Source organism: Dermacentor silvarum, chromosome 3 (genome assembly GCF_013339745.2).
Source record: "Dermacentor silvarum isolate Dsil-2018 chromosome 3, BIME_Dsil_1.4, whole genome shotgun sequence".
NCBI lineage: Eukaryota > Metazoa > Arthropoda > Arachnida > Ixodida > Ixodidae > Dermacentor > Dermacentor silvarum.
Window position 1 is genome coordinate 119761487 of NC_051156.1, and position 21045 is coordinate 119782531.

The window sequence follows — 21045 nt, forward strand, 5'->3', positions numbered from 1 at the left end:
GTTCTTACATAGACGATCCTCTTCCCTATGCTGCGCATTGCACTCCAAGGTGGCTGTTCGTGGGATCCGAATATCAGTTCAAGATGGGCGATGACAGAAATTTGCCACTAGCAAGGTGTTTTTTTTTCTGTCACGGAAAAAAATAATTCTCCAGCAAGCAGCTTGTCTGCAACTTCTCGCGCATATTTGCTGAGTGAGTACACACGCCGATGACAGTAAAAGCACTTACAACAGAGAGTAACGCTACAAAGCTGACTTCGTCCAGAAGCGATGACGTGCTCCTGGGCGCACAAAGACCTTTTCAGCTGCTCAATGAATCGGCCGCATTAACAATTCGTTGCAGACTTTATAATCACATTGTATGAATTGCAAGGATTGTTTCGTTATGTGTTTTATTTCCTCGTTCTCGCAGTTATAGCAGTACAATTAACTCATTCTGCATAATTTGTGGGCGTTATTTGGGTCCTTGTTGTACGTTGTGATCGACAGCACTGCTCCACTTATCCTGCGCGTCTCGAAAATTTACGTTTGTGTGCGTCACGACTCTGAATGACCACAACGAAAAGGGAGTACAGGCTTCAGTGCTGCACCTCTAAGATACAGGAGGGAGTTTTCGATAGGCGACAGACCTTTCTCAGGGCAATCTTGTCAAAGTAATCAGTGCAGGCTTAACTTGTCAGTTTATAATACTTGCCTGTACAGTAGCGCACCCAGGATCTATGACAGGGGGAGGGGGGGGGGGGGGTTACATAATGCCAATTATGTAAGAGGTGAGGTTAGAGGTGGGACCCGACCCTTATGCTAGCCAACGTGCTTTTTTACCTCGATGACCCACCACAGGTGTGGTTCGAGACGCACGAGGCGAAAATTACAGGCTGGGACTCTTTCAAAGAGAAGATCCGTGACCTTTTCGGTGACAGCACTGGCCGGTAGCATGCTGCGCGGAATGAACTTCCGACTCGTGCACAGACATGCTCCGAGTCATACGTCTCTTACATTCAGGACGTTATCGCTCTTCGCCGCCAGGTTGACGAGCACATGCCTGAGTACGAGAGGGTTACTCACGTGCTCAAAGGTATCGCCGACGATGCCCTTAACCTGCTCGTGTATACCAACGTCGATACCGTCGACACAATCATGAAAGAGTGTCGGCGGTTTGAACTCGCCAAGAGCCGCCGTATAGCCCGGAGATTCACCCGGCTGCCCAATACGGCTGCAAGTTCATCGTGTGATGCCGTTCGCCTGTCGCCCACCTGTGACCACGTTACGCGCATTGTTCGTCGCGAGATTGAAGCTGCCTGTTCTGAACCTATTCAACCACCCGTATTTACATCCCACGCCAGTGACCCAAAGCAGCAATCAGTGTCCCTCATTCAAGATGTAGTCAGGCAGGAGTTTGCCAATCTCGGCCTTCCATCGGCGTGCCCACTGACTCGTCCTGACGCTCAGCTTTATACCACTGGACCCGCTCGATGATCCTACACCTCTCCTGTTTCCTTCCGCAATCCTGCGGAAAGGAGAACGCCCGACGATCAGCCCATCTGCTTCTCCTGTCATCAGGCCGGGCACATTGCTCGTTATTGCCGTCGCCGTTGGACCTACGCATCTCGCCAGGCCTATATGCACCCTACTCATTCTAGACGTTCAGCCGCTGGTTCCCCTACTTACTACTCGTCGTCCTCCCACGAGCCTCTTCATTCTGACGCCAGTGCTCCTGTTCGCCACTTCTCCCGCTCCCCGTCGCCACAACGCCGCCAATCCCGCTCTCCGCAGCCTCGCCGCTTTTCCTCGCCATCTTTCTCTGGACGCTCGCCGCCGGAAAACTAGATAGTGCAGCTTATGGAGTTGAAGCTGCAATGCCGTCGTTCCCTGCAAATCCTCTGCTGACTCTCCCCACTCACCATAGCCTCCTAGAAGTCAAAGTCAACAATGTTCCTGTGACCGCCCTCATCGACACTGATGCACACTTGTCTATTACGAGTGCCCCTTTACGCCGCCGCCTGCAGAAGATTATGACGCCGTCTACGACACAGACAATACGTGTTGCCGATGGTGGTGCTGTTCAAGTGATCGGAATGTGCATCGCCCGTGTCAGCATTGCCGGTCGTCACACTGTCGTCCTTTTTGCCATCCTTGCTCACTGCCCCCATGACCTTATCCTTGGCCTTGACTTTCTTTCGGCACACTCGACCTTAATTGATTGTTCTTCTCAAACACTCTGCCTCGATCTTCCTCTTGTATCAAATGCATGTGAAATGCCCGTCAGCAGCTTAAGCCCCACCGCCTTTGTTCGCCTAATCCTCGAGCCGTCACGTACGTGTATTTGTCATCGACCCCACCCGTTCCTGACGGCGACTATATCGTCACTCCGATTACCGACGTACTTCTGACGCGCAATTTTACTGTGACACATACCATCGCGACATTAGCTGATAACTGTGTATTCCTCCCGCTACTAAACTTTGGTCTGACCTCCCAAGTGTTGCCCTACAAGATGTCGCTTGCCCACCTCACCGCTATAACAGACCATGACGTCGAGGTTGTCGCCATAACTGCTCCTGAAGAAGCTTAAGTTTCCCGGTCACCAAGTTCTGACGACAGCATTTTTCGCAGAATGATTCGATCCGACCTTTCGCCTGACCAGGCCGACGCTCTCTGCCGGGTTTTGGCCTCATACAGCGACATTCTTGACATTCGTGATCGACCCCTGGGTCAGATTACGATTGTCACCCACCGAATCAACACTGGTGACTCTTTGCCCATTCACCGTCGACCTTACCGTGCGTCCGCATGAGAGCGCGATGTTATTCAAAAAGAAGTGGCTAAAATGCTTGCGAGAGACATCATCGAATCATCATCTAGTCCTTGGGCCTCCCCCGTCGTATTAGTAAAGACGGCTCCTGGCGTTTCTGCATTGATTATCCGCACCTCAACAAAATCACCAAGAAGGACGTGTACCCTCTTCCACGTATCGACGACGCCCTCGACTGCCTCCATTGTGCCACCTTCTTTTCATCCCTGGACCTTCGATCTGGCTACTGGCAAATCGCTGTAGATGACCTGGATCGCGAGAAGACCGCCTTCGTGACCCCTGAGGGCCTTTACCAATTCAAGGTCATCCCTTTCGGTCTCTGCAACGCACCAGCCACCTTTGAGAGAATGATGGACACACTGCTTCAAGGATTTAAATGGTCGACGTGTTTATGTTACCTGGACGACGTGATAATTTTCTCTCCCACTTTCGCAACACACCTTGAGCGGCTTTCGACCATTCTAGCAATTTTTCGACGAGCTTGCCTCCAGCTCAATTCCTCGAAGTGCCACTTCGCTCTTCGTCAAATTACTGTGCTGGGCCACCTCGTTGACGCTTCCGGTGTCCGACCAGACCCGACGAAGGTACGCGCTGTGACGAATTTCCCCGTTCCACGGTCTGTCCGTAACGTTCGTAGTTTCGTGGGGCTGTGTTCCTATTTTCGCCGTTTCGTCAAAAACTTTGCGGTGCTCGCACGTCCACTCACTGAACTTCTCAAGCAAGACGTCCCGTTCTCTTGGGGTCCTCTACACGCTGACGCCTTCTCTAAGCTCATCGCCGCCCTAAGGGCTCCACCTATGCGAGAACACGGAATGCGAGAACACCCGTGTACTTAGATTTAGGTGTACGTTAAAGTACCCCAGGGGATCCCTATTGTCAAGAGTCCCCCACTAGGGCGTGCCTCATAATCAGATCGTGGTTTTGGCACGTAAAACACCATAATTTAATTTAATTCGTGTCATATGTCATAGGCGAATACGTCGGCAAGGTTCTGACAGGTGTTGTAAAAGTCGCGGGGGGCTTTTTTCGGTACTGGGTGTACGTCGGACCGACTTTCGCGCGCCTACGGGGCTCGTGCTCAGTCATACATGCCGGATCACACCTTTCTTGCGCCTTACGGCGCTCTACCTTCAGAATAACGTCACTGATTTTTCGGGGTACAATGGGGGCCGTATAGTGCAGACCGGGTCAGCTCTCCTGGAACAGTATCTTCGCTCGTGCCAGGCTTTTAGTATGCTGCTCTTCATGACTTTTCAATAGTATTTTTAATGGTCCTCTTTGAGTTAAATTAAACTCCTTCAGTGCGAAATCATGCGCGAAAATCGGTAGGCCGGAGCCGCGGAGCTAGTGAAACGGAAGCAAAACAGGTACGTCCGACGTACCTTTAGACACAGCGTTATAATAATCTCAGGTGCGCTCCTGAGGCCTCCATTTGTCGGTTACATGTGCCCTACTGGAGCAGTACTTGTCAAAAATCCAATCTGTCGTCGCGACAAAAAAAAAAAAAGCGCCGCGCGTCTTATACAACATCATTACATTTACCTTGTCTTGTTTCGCCGTGGACATTTGGTTGGCCCGTACTTTTTTTTCACCCTAATATGTTATTATGATTGCATACGCATCTTATATTTCTACACATGAATTTATTAATCAATCTACATCTCAACGTCTGCTGTAATGAGTGCGACCGGTAACCCTGCTTCTCCCACCGAGCTTTCTTCCGTTTCATTATCGGGCACTTCGCGCCATCTGGCTGAGTGCAAGGCAGTTAAGTTAGGCGACACTTGGTGGCGGTATAGTGGCTAGAATTCTACCCACTGTAGTGGCGGCACGGCAGAGGGTAGTTAGATCGGTAGTTAGATCCGTAGGCGAGTGTCACGTCATCTAGCGGCAGCGAATACTGGTACAGTGCCGCAATCTAACTTGGCGTGATTAGCTGCCGATAAGTGTTGCCATGCTGGTAAACTAATTGAACCAGCAATAGCATTAACACGTCTTAACTGACTCGCTCTCCGCGCACCTTGCAGCCACACATCCCTCGGCATGGTGACAGGCAGCGACCAGCAAGTGGGCGTCCGTCCCGAGCTGATCGGCTGCCTGGCCGCCGCCTGGACGATCGCTTGGGCAGCGCTGCGCCGGCGTTCGCCGTCGACCGCGCTGGTGCTTCCCATCGCCATGGTCGCGATGTTGGCCGTGGGCACCGCGTGGCTGACCGGTGCCAGCCACGGACTCAAGTACCTGTTCGCGCCTCGCCTCGCCGAGGTCGTGAAGCCGGCGTTGTGGGCGCGCGCCACTGAGCAGGTGCTGCTGGTGCTGGGCCTGGCGCACGGGCCGGCGTTGGTCAACGGAAGCTACTGCCGTGAGCTGCACGACGTGCACAAGCAAGTGGTCCGCCTGGGTAGCACTGTCGTGCACAAAGAAAACACCAACGTTGCACTCGACTATTCGCGCAAATCGTGGTTTGCGTTTGTACTCGGTTGTTGCAATGTACCCCGCAGTTTATAGGGTGTGTCACGCGGCTAACGTAGGCCAGGCTCTTCAAAAATAGAACTATTGCAGTCAGTATAGGCCTTCTTTACTCAGGATCTTGTTGTTGTTCCGCTGCATTAGTTTAACGTTTCTATTGCTCCTGCATTTGACAGCGGAAGTTGCTAGGTCTTCGTTGAAAACAGCAACCTGAATTACTATCATGACGCTGCCTTTTGTGTATAGATCATTCTTTTTTCCGCGTTTAAGGAAATCCCCCAAAAGATTCCACGCAACTGCTGCTCCGTTTGCAGCGACAGCGTTGCGCTTATACATCTGGCAAGGTAACGAACATATCTCTGTACCTATACTCAGGCATCCCCACCAAAAAAGTGCCCAGTTACTGGTGGTACCCAGCGTCTTATGACCTTGCGATAATCGATATATGAATTTGATGTAAATAGATCGTTTCCCCGAACTGTAAAATAACTGTAAGGCAACGTCATGATGACAGAGTTACTGACACAAATGAAGCAGCCACCAGCATCATCGAAACCAGGTCGTACTATAGCGCCACCGGGTAAGAGAAATAGCACTGTTCTTTTTTCGGCAGTGTGCCTAAGGGCATGTGTGGTTGTAGAGCGCAGGCCGATGACGCTGGAGTAATTTTTCCCATTCGCGCGCTTGCTATTCACCATCCAAAGAAACAAACCATCTTAAAAAGCAATGTGACTGAGCATACAATAAGATTCAATGATTTATATATTTACCACTTGAGCCCGAAAGGAAAATTATATTTACTCATATGGCTATTAATGCTAGCAAATATATTGCTAGCCAGAATTCGGGAACTGTCCCTAATTGCACCAGGAAGCTGCTGAAAAGATCGTATGAGCTCTGGAGCGATGAGGCGCATCGCTATCTTATTTTAATTCTGGCTAAGATTAAATGGAACTCCCTGTACACTAAAGCAATAATTAAAGGGACCCTAAACCACTTTTTATCGAAGTGTAGAAATACATTTGAAGTGAAAATAGGCTACTTCAGAATCACTTTGCCGCAAAAAGTGCTTCAATGCGTTCAGCAAAAGCGGAGTTATTGGCAATCAAACACGGCATCCGCTATGCTCCCCTTCCTCCTTCAATGCCTTGCAATTCGAAGGCTACGGCGGAGTGGGACGGGGCCACAACGCTCCGCCTCGGAAACGTTACCGTGGCGCGAAGTTCAAATTTCATTTTGCCGATTTTGGTGCCTACGAAGCACTAAACGTAAACCAAACGCGGTTGTCCTCAGCGAGCCGCAGTGCGCTTAGCCACTGGACTCGTTGCGGCACCTCGCGGCGGCCGCGGTGTAGCCGACCGCAGCGACCAATAGCAGCCGTGTATTGGAGTATGCTTTATTACGAAATGAAGCACACAGAAAAGAACGATGATCATGGGGTCTTTTGAAACGAGAGCGTTTGAGAGAAAGGTGACTTCGCGTTCCGCTTGCGAGCTCCACTGACCGCGTACGACAGCAGAACTTGGCTGAGATGTTCACAACAGCGTATGCTACCCGCGGACTATGTTATTTCACCAAGCCCGAGGGGTGGTTCAGGGCCCCTTTAAAAGTAAATATTGACGTAGGGAACTTATTCGCTGTTAAATAGAAAGACAAGACACTACACTTCATTTCATATTGTAGAACACTGTTCTTGCAGACGTCTCAGACAAAAACTGATTTAAACGTCATACAGCAAACTAAATTGTCTTTTTTCGGTAGTCACGCCAATCTCCTTAGCTAAAACACGGCGTGCACTCGACGCAGGACGGTGACGACGGTTCTGGCGCTCACCGTAGGCACCGGTCTTCTATATGCGATCATCGTGTTCTCGTCTCTCGGCTCTCTCGCCTGGCAGCTTGACGCACCCGTCGAACGCGCACTGCATTCAGGTACAGCCAGCGCTTAGTAGCAGCAATGAGAAAACGTGTTATTTAGTGGATAGCGGTGACATAAATATCAAGCATCATGCCATGGCCTGCTTCTTATCTTGGGAGAAAGCTGGAGGACTATAAGTGACCGATTTGTCTACTTGCTGTATGCCTTGTACAGAGGGTCCGAATCACTGTGAAGTGGAAACATTGCCACTTTTGGTTCGGGCCTTCCTCCATTCTTATGAAAATAAGCTGTATTGAATCGAAGTGATGGCCAAACGGCGGATGATCATGATGATGACGGTGGAGATTAAGATGGCGGTTCAGCTTCTCACGAGCAGGGGCAGAAAACGCTCTGTCCATACCACTCGCACCGTATGCGAACGAAAGCACAACAAAAATTATCGCCGTTATCGAGCGAATGCGTTCTTGCGCAGGTGAATAAAACAGAACATAAATGTAGCTGCTGTCAGGACTTCATATTGGACGCCAAGTGTGGTGCGCATCCCCCCTTTCCCAGTTGACGTAGCCGATAAATCCCAGGTTCATGTGTTGCCAACGGCACGTCTACACATGGTTTTTAAGTTGCAGCACATCCACCCTTTGTCCCGGGCTTGCACGCCGACGCGGTCACTCGGTCCAACCGATGATGAGAAGCCGATGAATCCCAAAGAAATGCATCTGCAATCACAAAATTTTCTTATGTAAGGAAGCTCTCTGATTGGTGCACAAACGCCGTCCAATGCGATAGCCCTCAAGGCTATAGCGAGACCACAGTCAATGCATCATTGAATCACGCATTGCTCTTGAAAAAAGTTTTGCATATAAGCACTGAGACGGTTGTCCTGATAGAGTGAACCGGATTCATATAGTGGTCGCTTAACTTTCTCTTGTTCAACTTGTAGTATGCCCTTTTTGTAAACGATTGGTATCGAAATACAGAGTGCAGCAACGATATTGCAGACGTGCTGCGCCCTGCAGCAGTGTACTTTGCCCGAAAACTCATGGTCACTCCACGCACGCAGGTCAGGGCGCCATGTTCATTGCCCTCAACGGGTACTCGGTGCACTGGGCCTACTCAGGCGTCTTCTTCCTGCTCGTACTCATCGTAGGCGCAAACTCTCAGGTGAGCTGGATCAACTCGTTTAGCTAGTTGGAGCGCGTGAGATATTAAACGAGTGCAGCGATATCGGTGAATTCATCAAGGCAGCCCCACGCCATAGCAACATGAATGTGAGGCAGATTCACGCCATGGCAGCCACCAGCTGCCGTTAAGCAGATTCCGCAGCAGAAGCCGCAGACGAGGATGTAGTGTCGCCGCTCGTGGCGATCACGCGACGGGAGCTTCGTGGCTGAGTGTCATGGCAATCAAGAGTCTGAACCACGAAGATTCGTACAAAAAATTACTGCAGGGAACTATGGCACTGCGACAATTCAGCTACCTAGGGAATTAGGGTTAGTACGTAGATTTATCTAATCTTCGTGCTTGTGGCTTTCTTTACTAAGCTGTATCTGTTTTTATTGGCTTTAATTTCAAAGCGATCTATATTTTTCTCAATGCAGAAGGCAATAAGACCTTGCAAATAGGCATAATATCTATTAATTCGAGTGGCTCCGCCTGTTGACGTGGCCAAATAGCTGTTGCTGAAAAATAGTTGCTGAAATGTCCCATAAAATGGGACATTTCAGCAAAATACGGGAGCGCTGTGCCGCACAATGACGATCCCAACACTGTTGGGGTCGACGCACCTGCCAGCGACGGAAGGTAGCACATATATACTGAAGCACAGTCACCTTGCTCCGCAAACAGGCGGTGCCGTTGAGACGCACTTTCATTCTTCCACCCAAGTCAAAACTAAGAAGAAAGAGGGGATCTTAGCACAGCTTATCATGTCTACTATACTTACCACAAATGTTCGTTTATAAAAAGGGTTGCACCAACAGAACTGCAGCTTGTGTTGTCCTTTGACAACCATATCAGGAGCAATTCACGTGGCGTGACGAGCTCCATGTTTTTCTATTAACAACTTTCACAGCACTGCTAGAGGATCTGTGGATAGAGGTAATGCATTGCTTTTCACCGTGCGGTCAGTACAGCACTATGGTGGCCTTGATGACGTCACTGCCTGCCATCTATAGAACTACGTGATTAGTGAAATATAAATGTTAACTCGGGAAACATTGGCACGGTGCTCGTTGAGTGTTAGCAATTAGTGGCGATGATTGTTGCTGCAGAGCTTTAGTGTTGACAACTTCATGTGTATAATGTTGGCGTTGTGTGTGTGGCGAGGTTACGAAAGTACCAGACCAAACAGTCTGATCTTTTTTTATTTGTTCATTGTTTCGGTTTTCCCAGTATTTCTTATATAGAAGCACCTTAGTTGGAAGTTTGCGGTCGTGTACAGCGTTCCTCGTGTCGTCGTAAATTTTTGGGCTGCCAGTAACCACGCACGTTTCCATGGCGCTTCAACGCGAATTTTTTTCTCAAAATTTAACCTGAAGTTAAATTTTGATCTTCATCCGTGAAAAACGCAAGGGCGCTTACTTATCTGTCACGCACTCGCAGGCGGCCCTGGTGGAGTCGGCGCTGACCCACTGGGCGGACACGTTCCCGGCGTTGAGTCCACAGAGGCCTTCACTGGCCGTAGCCCACTGCGCAGCCGGTTTCGTAGCCGGCCTGCCGCTGGTGTCACGGCGGGCGGGGCTGCAGCTGCTGCACCTCCTCGACGCCCAGGTGCTCGGTCCCTTGCTGTCGTATACCGCGCTTTGCGAGGTGATCGCCGTCGCCTGGTTCTACGGTACGCAAGTTCCTTGACGACAACCTTGACTTTCCCCGCCTCCTTAATTCTAATTAATTTGCTCTTATGAATCGGTACAAGCCCAAGGGCACCTATATGCTCTTACGCACGAGGTCGTGGGTTTAATTCCCTGTCATGCCAACTAACGTGGACGGAAGGCAAAGAAACGCTCGTGAACCGTGACTTCCAGCACGTTAAAGACAACAACAAGGTCCAAAGCGTGGGGCGTTGTGGTTTTAGTTGTTTTTAACGCGAAAGCAATGTATGGCTGATGAGTCAGAAAATCTGGCTCTAGGTGACCACACGATGGTCCATAAAGGCTACGAAACCTCGACCTTTGGTGTTAATTAAGGCGAAAGTAATTAGAGCAGATTTAATTAAGATAGAGTTCATAAGTTACTCGAGCCCACGACCTTTGGTGGGAGTCGAACCCTCGACCTTGCGTTGTGCGCACCTTGTGACGAAAACGTGGGTCGCGTGACGTCGCAGAGCTTCTGCTGAAATGGCCGTTCGAGTAACATGACTCCGCTAGTGGCACCACCGGATGTCGCCGCGCTTCTGCTGACATGGCCCCAATGCTTTCACATTAATCCACGTAGGGGTAACTAAGTGCCCCTTGAATTTGTTCACCTGCCATCACGTTGAAGGCATCTATGCCCATTTGCATGTGAAAGTATGCCAATTTCGGGGTCCGCACGCTCCAGGCGCTGCCAGGCCCCTCAGCTTTAGAAACGTGTCACAGGCAGTGCGATGAATGGTCGCTTCCGCTACCCACCCTCCGCGGTGTTCGAGTGACTATCGCGTTCTGCAATTGAGCACGAACTCTTGCGTTCGATACCAGGCAGCGACATTGGAGGCGGAGTGCCAGAACACTCGTATACAGTGATTTAGGCGCACCAGGTCTTCAGTTGGGGAAAATAATCAGCAGCCCTTGAATAGAGTGCGTCTCATACCTGCTGTGTTGCTTCGAGACTTTGAACGCCTTCGATCAATTAATGATGGCATATTCGCATCGCATGAACGCATATTCACATCGCATAACGATCGCATGAAGCCTCTAATATATGCAAGGAACCCTCTAAAGCATATTTTAGAGGGTTCCTTGCTGAGCGTGCTCAGAGCGTTTCGTTCCCGGTGCCTAATCGAGTTCACAAGCCCTTCACGTATGGTATATATTGTCCTTCATACTCAAACGCAAAATGGCCAGCATCGTTAAGAGTAAATACGCTACATGGCACGCATTCAGAACAATTCGCTTATAAGTAAGACGGTTTCTTCATTGGCTAACGCTTCAGTAGATGCGACCCATAATAAAGGTTATCGCACAGCGCAACATACAGGAGGTATAGGGCAGACGACACGCACAGCATTGAATATATACGTCCCGTATTTCGCGCTGTTCGATGCCCTTCGAGTGCACCAACCACAGGCGGATTTACAGGGAAGCAGGGCTCTTGCCCCCCCCCCCCCCCGGGCCCCTTCCCCTCACGGTTAAAACGGGGGGGGGGGGGGGTCAAAGTAGACTATTTGCTGCCCTCCCCCCCTTTCCAAAGTGGGCGCTGTCGGCGGCACTCTGCAAAATCCAACAAAGCAGCTGAGACCAAGTTGTCTTTTGTACAAGCGCCCAGGTATAGCAAGACTTTCTTACTACTTGTTCCTAGCTTAGACAGCAAGGATTGTTTTTCGGGCCTCACCACCACGCGCTGCAGCAGATGACGCATAAGCAATCAAGAGTATGCGTTTTGCGGTGCGAGCCGCCTGGCGGGACGCGCCTTGCACACCGGTCGTGCAGAGGAGGCTGTCGCATGGGCGGTCCAAAACAAGTTGTACCTTCCGCCGCTTGCATAATTATAACCCCGCGTTTGATGGGGGCGTCTAACCTAACCATCTTTGAAAACACAATATCAGCCTTGCTTTTCATAACTTAATGGTCTGTAATCAAGGTTGCCATTTCGCAAGATTTAGCGTCTTGTCCGTTTAGTGACGTTTTTCTGTCTACTGACTGGAGGCTTATTTGGCAACTTAAGTGAACAATTGGCGACATTTTAGCGACTTCAAAAGTAGGAAAGTTGGTTATCTAGCACGCAGTTATACATGTATATTCAAAAGCTACGTTAAACTGACGCAATTCATATACATTTCAGCAAACCACTAGACAACATGTTTCCCACAAAACGTTACATTTTAAATAACTGGGGCCTGATTCAGAAAGCTTTTCTTTCGTAAGTTCGCTTTACCATTGGCTGGCCGCCTTCCTTAATGATATGTCTGGCATCCGAATTGGCTAAAATTATTTCTTACAAAAAATTCTAGCTTAAGACGTTTTTGTGAATTCGGGCCCTGAAATCCTCAAACATACAGTATTGGCAACCTAGCTTTCAGTCTACCTAAGAAACCACCTGGCAATATGTTGTTTAAAAGCGCAACTCTTCAGAAAGGTTTTCAGTAGACTCTGGTATACCGCAGGCATCCGTGCTTGGGCCGCTTTAATTTCTCATGTTCATTATTGAAGAATTAACGTACATTTCAGCTTAAGTTAAAGTGTGCGCGAAAGGTTCTTTTATTTACTCACAGATAAAAAGTGCTTCTGACCAACACAAACTGAATCAGAACTTCCAGAAGATTATATAATGGTGTCAATTCTAACGTGTTTTTTTTTTTTTTTTACTAGAGCACCATGCAATGAAAACCTTTAAAATTTAGCTATTGTGCAAATATTCTGCATGCTTCTTGCTAAAAAACTGACTTTAAATAGCTATGACATTGCATCAATAATGCCTTTCAATTTTCAAAGTACATTGACCGCGTTGCAGCTAAACCAAACCGGAAACTGTTCTTTCTCACAAGTTTTCAAATTATAAACCCACTGCTCTTCAGTTGCTAGCCCATTAAACTGTTGTCTTACCACAAGCAGACAATACTTCTATAATAGGGGACCCTTTTGCTAAAACTGATATTAACAAAAATACACAAAATACAAAAGAGGCTGCCTCCTTTACATATAACAGTTTTGGATGCTCTTAATTACCAGCTAATTTGGCCAAGGCTAATTTATCTACTTTGTCCCAGAGGAATCTCTGTCGGTCTTAATTTTTTACCTACTAATTAATGGGCACTACAGCACTGATATATCAATAGTAATGTTTTTGTCATCAGTTATGCCACCAGAAAAAGGCAGAATGCAACAGCAACATGAAAAACTCCCCATCCAGCTTTCTGTTGCTCAATAGGTGGTACATAAAAGTGTCTTCCCAGCGTGAAGGAGGCCCACGAATACACGCGAAATTGCCGCACTACTGGACGCTCGAGGCACTTTGCGTGTATTCGCGGGCTTCTTTCACGCTTGGAAAACACTTTTATGTAGCACCTATGTTCGTGGGCGAGACAGCCCACGAACACCGATGATTATGAGGATCGGCATATACACATGAAGACGATAATGAACTGCACAGTTAGCGCTCACAATATATATATTAGTGTGTGTGTGTGTGTGTGTGTGTGTGTGTGTGTGTGTGTGTGTGTGTGTGTGTGTGTGTGTGTGTGTGTGTGTGCGCGTGTGCGCGTGTGTGTGTGTGTGTGTGAGAGTGTGTGTGTGTGTGTGTGTGTGTGTGTGTGTGTGTGTGTGTGGTGTGTGTGTGTGTGTGTGTGTGTGTGTGGTGTGTGTGTGTGTGTGTGTGTGTGTGTGTGTGTGTGTGTGTGTGTGTGTGTGTGTGTGTGTGTGTGTGTGTGTGTGTGTGTGTGTGTGTGTGTGTGTGTGTGTGTGTGTGTGTGTGTGTGTGTGTGTGTGTGTGGTGTGTGTGTGTGTGTGTGTGTGTGTGTGTGTGTGTGTGTGTGTGTGTGTGTGTGTGTGTGTGTGTGTGTGTGTGTGTGTGTGTGGTGTGTGTGTGTGTGTGTGTGTGTGTGTGTGTGTGTGTGTGTGTGTGTGTGTGTGTGTGTGTGTGTGTGTGTGTGTGTGTGTGTGTGTGTGTGTGTGTGTGTGGTGTGTGTGTGTGTGTGTGTGTGTGTGTGTGTGTGTGTGTGTGTGTGTGTGGTGTGTGTGTGTGTGTGTGTGTCTTCGAGGTCATATATGTATACATATGAGGAGAACTAGGGAGCAATAGGAGGAGCTGACCCCCCCCCCCCCCCCTACCCGTAATATCATTGATACGCCACTGCCACCAACCGTCCCATCTCAGTACACTCCTGCGACCCGGGATGAGCAATTGACGTCGATCATGTCACTCAAGATATTTAAAGTGATTGCATCAGAATTCATTGCTACAAAATTGTCTTTGAAGTAGTTTTTCCTGCACTGGTGCCTACAGATGCGCAAGTTACACATACGACAAAGGTAACTGGCAAATGCCGCGCGTTCTGGCAAACTTTAGCATATGCTTACAGAGCGAGCTTCTTCGTCGGCCAAGTTGATGCGCAACCCTTGCGCGTAGGGGGACACTTGGGTAATTGTAAGCTTACAGGCGCAGGACAGGCTCGATCGAATGCGCTATGATCATGTATCGCGGTGTTGCATGCCTGCTTAATCAAATGTGATGTGACATCCCCGTTTATTGTGATCCGCTGATGGACAGTTCTACACTTTTTATGATTTACTGCCCACTTCGCGGCAACAATGTCGCAAAGATGCTTATGCGAAGCCTTAAGTAGTGCGCATTAAATTGCGAGCAGGTCAAGAGCGTGTCGTGGAAAAGAACTGGCAAAGTTCCAGAGGATACTTAAGTTACTAATGGTACATGATGCTCGTCAAATACAATATAACGTTCTCGCTGCCTATTTTTTTGGCTTCTTCCACATGAAGGGCACCTTAGCAACCATAGTGTAACTGCCCATCAAGCCACTAAAGAACGATGCCGTTGCTTGTATAACCCTAACCATTCTTGTGCTGGCTGAAGCATGACTGTACGATAAAGAATGCCGACAACTCATTTCGTTCAGCATTTCTTCGTTGCAGCCTCAATACCCTTCTCGGTAAATGTCGCCTTTCATCAACGAAATGTATTCACCGTGACTGGACTCAAGCAAACTTCAATGACGAGTACAAGAACACTCAATAATTCAGTTGCTTACTTACTGCCACAACATCCCAATACAATTGCAGCGTATATACGTCTGCAGCGTATATGATCCAACATAAGTAATAATGCTGTACGGTATATATTTCCAGATAAATTTTTATGAAGTTATTTTGTAAGTGGTTCAATATATGCGCGGCCGCTGCCGTGGTGCTCGCGCAGGGCTGGAGCACTTCCGCCTCGACGTGCTCCTTATGCACGGCGAGCCATGGAGTCCGGCTCTTGAACCGCTGTGGACGTGGTTCTTGCCGGCGCTTCTCTCTTTCGCATTGGTCGGTGGATTGTTCAGTGGCGGATGCGGCGGCGCGGAGGCACCATGGGATCTTCCGGAAGCCTGCGCCTCAGCCTGGGTGCTTATAGCGTTCGGAGCGCTTCAAGTGCCGCTGTGGGCTGCCAGGGCTGCCGCATCTGTCCGGCGAGTAAGTGTCTGTTTGCACGTGCAGCACAGCTGTAATGAAGTGGGATACCCTGTGGACATTTCTATTTTTCAACAGTAGAGATAACTGGCACACGTGAGCTTAAAGAAACGCAAGGATAAGTGCTGACTTTGAACTAAATCCTTGTTTCGGAAACTAAGACTTTTGTCCATAAACTTAAAAATGATGCAACTCCGACGCTATGTTGGAATCTTAATGACGCAAAGTTTGTTTGAGTAAGTAAGCAGTTGCAGATGAAACTAGCACAGCTTCCACGCCCGTAATTCTTAGCTATCTTGCCATGAGGACCAGGTCGATGTACGATGCGTACCGAAAGAAGCATGAGATATGTATATGCACAGGGAAGTACTGACACAAGTATAAATACACGTTTCTATAATAACGCCAACAGGCAACGAAGCCAATGAAAATATAGGAACCCCTACCCCTTCCTTGGCTTCATTGGCTGTTGGCTTATATAGTCGTGTTTAACGAAAATTGAGCCCCTCTGTGTCCCTTCTCCTCGTTCATTCTATACCCCTTGTGTCGCTGTGTCACATGCCCATTTATTAAGCGATTAACTAAGAAATGGTGCATTTCCAGCGGCACACACCTAATGCGAGAAACTGTTTAATAGAATGTGTTGTAGGCTACTCGGCAATACAGCAGCAAGCAACTATGCAGCAGCCAGTACTCGCAAAGTTAGGGAAGGGTGAAAAAAAGACAGCTTCGCTTTAAAGATATCAGGAAGAAGGGATCACATTCAATCTTTCCGTGTGTGTCAGCCAACTGAGGCAAAGAAGAAAAACGTGCTTAACCATTTATATCCGATTCAAGTGTCAGTCCCCGTCTGATAGAAGCCAGCTTGTAAGCTTTGCTACAGCTGGACTATCTCGTTTCTATGCCTTCTTGCACCACCAAGAAGTTCTGGCGTGGCTTTCTTCAGTTTTCGACAAGCGCTCAAGCGAACAGGCCCTACAGAATAGCTTCTAAATAAGCAACAGTTCTAAACTGTGCACACCCACTAGCCCAGCAAAGCATCTCGTTCCATTATGTGTACTAGCATTACGGCAGAGAAGCAGCCTTTCGAGAGGAGGAAAGAAACCTGTAGTTGCAGCTAAACTATCACTGTAGGCAACCATAAAGCACAATAATATGGCCCTGAATGAATGAATCGGTAGCTCAGCTATCAGATTTTTAACCCAGCATCGGAAGCAGACAAGCAAACCGTATACGTACCACAATGAAAGTTACTGTTCCGCTTTCAAACACGCATTTTATTGCATAGTCGAGCCTCAAAGTGTATGTCCCTTAGAAAAAATGTCATAGAAATGTTGTTGGCTTTCCTCTTAACTTTTTCTGCCTTCCCCGTAATTTCTTTTGAGATGCAATTCAATGTCAGTTACGATTTCTACGAGAGTGTTTAAACCACATTCATTGACTACCCGATGCTGGTGCGAAAGTACCTATAAGAGTGGCGTGTTAGCAAATCAGCCTAAATTAGCGTAGCAAACGGGGCCAGTTCATGCAAAATTAACCGTGCTCTCATGACATTCTTCTTTCTTTTGACGCTATTTGCAGGATTAAAACGAAAACTACCTCCTACTCTGATCCTTATGAAAGTTCGAATAATCCAAGCAGGGTCCTATCGAAGGGAGTTAGTCGTCTATCGAACACGTTAAGCCGTCCATGAATGTCTTGTAGTAGCAGGGAAAAATCGCAGCACCAGACGTCTTTCTCTAATTGTGCATGCTACATAACAGCATTCGTCTTCATGTTCTTATTTATGCGTCTTACGTTTGTGCTACACTCAAAAGCGACCAGTGTCACGTGTGCGCGTATGTTCTTGCTTTTCATCCGGTGCTGTCATTCGGCTGGTAATTCTTCCCTCTAGAGAGTTGCTGTGTCCGTTCCCTTGATGCAGAGCGCGACAAGCCGGTGCCTGGTGCCGTCGTCCGTGATGGAGCTGCACCAACTCTCAGCATCGGACCCCGGACCTGTGGTCGCACAGCCACATCCATAGCATGTGCCATCTTTTCCTTATGGCGCTGCGCCGTTCAGTTTCTTTTAATGTAGTATATATATTACTGTAGTCACCTATTAAGGGACGTTTCATATGCGCCTCAGTCATGTAATAAAATATGGAATACGCAGTGGTTCTTCACGTCAACAAAAAAAAAGTGCGGACTGGTGCTGGGCGTGCATACCTCTTCGCTATTCTAAAATGTACTTATATAATTGCATCCTGATTATCGATACGCTTTTGCAGTCAGTAGATTAACTTTTTAGAGCACTCGGACGACTCACCGCTGTTAAATCTTGGTATTTGCATCCATTTGCTACGTGACGTACTCAGCTTTTCAGGAAATGATCGAAAGCTTTTGAACGTCGCTTGCGTTCCACCACAAATACGTGCAGCGCTATCCCAATTCAACTATATCTAAATAAAGAATTCGCTATCTTCATAATGTATTGCAACGATGACCCATATTTCTGCCGCAGCTATAAACCAGTTTTAAAGGGCCCCTAAACCACCTCAGATATTTTTGAACATTTCAAGTGAACACGCGCATCGAGTTCAGATTGCCGTCACGATCAACGATGCCAAACGCTGCAGCGGTACGCGCCGCAGGCACGCTACAAAAAAAAATGCCGTCCTCCTCTCTTGGCCTTTCCGGTATCCCCAGCTACGCCCCAGCGGTCGTCAAGATGTCAGCAGGGCCAATGCCTCCTATAGGAGGCGTTGGCAGGGCGAATCTGGTGATGTCAGCGGCGATGGCGATGTCCATTGGTCGAACAAGACCCTACGACTTCCGGTTTGTCTGCTAGCAGGTACGTGCGCTCCCTGCTCTTCATCGTCGTGTTGCTCGCTTGTGCGCCCTTGCGAATCGGTATTGACAGCCCGCAGCGCAAGTCCCAAATCGCCAGCGTTCCAACACAGTCGTGCTTAGCGGTATGATTAGCTGCGCGAACAGAGTGCGACAGTGTTGACCTTTCCAGACGTGCGCGCAACACAGAGTCTATACCGGCACGCTTCGCATAACACGGACCGGCACCGCAGCAACAGCGGGTAGCCGAGAAGTGCTGAGTCCACGTCCACGTTACCGGCACGGTAACTCGCCGCGCGCCGTTTGCCATTCGCGGGCCGCCTTTCGACAGCGGTTTTGCGCGCGAACGGCGAGATTTCCTTGCCGTACGAAGAGAGGATGAGACCGGGACCCACTTGTGCGGCAGCTTTACCGCCGCTGATCGCTCGACGGCGCCGATATCGTCGCTAGTCCTTTTCCGGTTCCCTTCAAAGCTAAAGCGGACGGCGCTTCGAAATGAATTACCGACGCTCACAAGCCGCAATATTTTCTTATCGTTGTTATCACTCTTCGCAATAATTGTACGCAAAGAAGAAAAATACGCTGATATACGCTGAAAATACGCGAAAATACGCTAGCGGCGCCGTCGGCTGCGATGCGAGCACAGCCGAGCCGGTCGTCTCCTGTCAGTAGCCGTGCACAGCAGCTAACTGCAGCCGATGTTTTCGTTGCAGGTGGCAGAGGCGCGCATCTTCGCGGTCGTCGATTGGCCTTTTGATCGTGCGGTGGGCGGGGCGCCGGCCGAACTGCCGTCTACATTGGACACCTCTCGCGCGGCAGACGTTCTACGGCACTGGAGGCCGGTTCGCCGTCGGTATATGTGCCGCTAGCATGGCTAGCGTGGATGTGCCTTAAGCGGAAGTAGGCAGTGTTTTGAGAAACGCGTTGGCGATAACGTATGTCACGTGACGTTTCGAGAAGCACTCGGCGAGGAGGGGAGGCCAGCCGGCGAGAAGAGTAGCGAAGGAAAGAGCGAAACGAGTGAGGGCCGTTTTTCGATCATCAAACGCGTGTAACTCCGCTATTACGGTACCATTTCGAAAAATTCTCACGGCTATGTGTTCATTGGAGACTCATGCACAACTGCAACACCACAACTAAATTTCGTCCTCTGGGTGGTTTCATCATCATCATCATCATCATCATCCTATATTTATGTCCACTGCAGGACGAAGGCCTCTCCCTGCGATCTCCAATTACCCCTGTCTTGCGCTAGCGTATTCCAACTTGCGCCTGCGAATTTCCTAACCTCATCATCCCACCTGACTTTCTGCCGTCCTCGACTGCGCTTCCCTTCTCTTGGTATCCATTCTGTAACCCTAATGGTCCACCGGTTATCCATCCTACGCATTACATGGCCTGCCCAGCTCCATTTCTTCCGCTTAATGTCAACTAGAATATCGTCTACCCCCGTTTGTTCTCTGATCCACACCGCTCTCTTCCTGTCTCTCAACGTTACTCCTAAGATTTTTCGTTCCATTGCTCTTTGTGCGGTCCTTAACTTGTTCTCGAGCTTCTTTGTTAACCTCCAAGTTTCTGCCCCGTATGTTAGCACCGGTAGAATGCAATGATTGTACACTTTTCTTTTCAACGACAGTGGTAAGCTCCCAGTCAGGATTTGGCAATGCCTGCCGTATTGCTGGTGATCCCACGCTCTCTCTGGTGTAGTTATTTCACGAGGATACCAGTGGTATTTTTTACGTAACCTCAAGCAAACCGGCCACGCTGCATTCCAAACAAAGCGCGATCGAGATGAACACAGTACATGTGGGGATGCGCTACTCTCACGCATCCCTGATGTTGTTTTCCCCACATGGCTCCCGTCTCCGGTAATTCGGCTTCGCCGCGCAGCTTTACGGCGGCGGCGCTCGGGGTGCTTGCGGCATATTGCGACAGATGGCGCGAGTGTTGCGCTGCTAACTCAACCTAGTGGCGGGGTTACTAGGGCGCGAAAGGGAGCAGGTTGTTCCTCTTTGGCTTGTGATCGGCGAGCTTAGCGGACGTACCACGCGTGCGCCGACACGCTTCGTGGGACCGTCCCGAGAAGGCTTAAGATCACGACACCGGAATGAACGAACGCGAATCGTTCGAAAGCGCCACCGTTCGCGTGACCATACAGGTGAACGACTAGGCGTTGGTGTCTACCATGCGGGCGAACATATTCGCTCGCTATCTGGTCGAGGTGAGTCTGACTTGCTCGATTTCTCGCACTCCCATTGGCGTAGTAATTCGGCTAGCTAGCAGGCATTAGTGTTATGTAAGTGTTATGTTATGACTCCGAACGCTAGCGCAACACAGGGCTAATTGGAGATCGCAGGGAGAGGCCTTCGTCCTGCAGTGGACATAAAATATAGGCTGATGATGATGAAGGTGCAATAAATGTCCTTTTGATTTTTTGCACTACTGTGTTGTCGTTCCTTTGTCCCACGAGCACGTGTGAGACCCCACAAGATTGAGGCCACATGGGCGTGACGCGATATGGTGAGCCACGGATTTCGTGCCAGCGTCTGCGTTTGTGTGCCGCTTAGCATCGTGCCTTTTGCAACAAGCACGAGGTATAACGAGTAACAGTCAACATTTAGTTTCTGGCGTCACGGAAGGCCAGTCGCTGGAAGCCACAGAAAGCTGACTTTATTGACAGGTTACGCATATTGTGATGGCCAACCATTTCGAAAGGTCCATTTCGGAAGGTACATTCGCGACC

General features: G+C 49.0%; 1 protein-coding gene across 1 annotated transcript; it reads left to right on the top strand.

Annotated features, from left to right (window-relative positions):
• The first annotated feature begins 4855 nt into the window (after positions 1 to 4855).
• LOC125944336 (sodium- and chloride-dependent GABA transporter ine-like) lies at positions 4856 to 17589 on the top strand. Its single transcript, XM_049664718.1, has 6 exons — positions 4856 to 5271; positions 7085 to 7209; positions 8217 to 8317; positions 9758 to 9989; positions 15221 to 15477; positions 17399 to 17589. Exons 1-6 carry the CDS (start codon positions 4856 to 4858, stop codon positions 17495 to 17497), a joined length of 1230 nt encoding a protein of 409 aa, XP_049520675.1. The 3' UTR covers positions 17498 to 17589.
• The last annotated feature ends 3456 nt before the right edge of the window (positions 17590 to 21045 follow it).

Bases quoted from the DNA above. Each gene is read 5' to 3' on its own strand.
- LOC125944336 (XM_049664718.1), top strand. From the start codon at position 4,856: ATGGTGACAGGCAGCGACCAGCAAGTGGGCGTCCGTCCCGAGCTGATC. The intron at 5,272-7,084 runs GTTTGCGTTTGT...CACTCGACGCAG, and splicing joins GACTATTCGCGCAAATCGTG to GACGGTGACGACGGTTCTGG. The intron at 15,478-17,398 runs GTAAGTGTCTGT...CCCTTGATGCAG, and splicing joins CTGCCGCATCTGTCCGGCGA to AGCGCGACAAGCCGGTGCCT.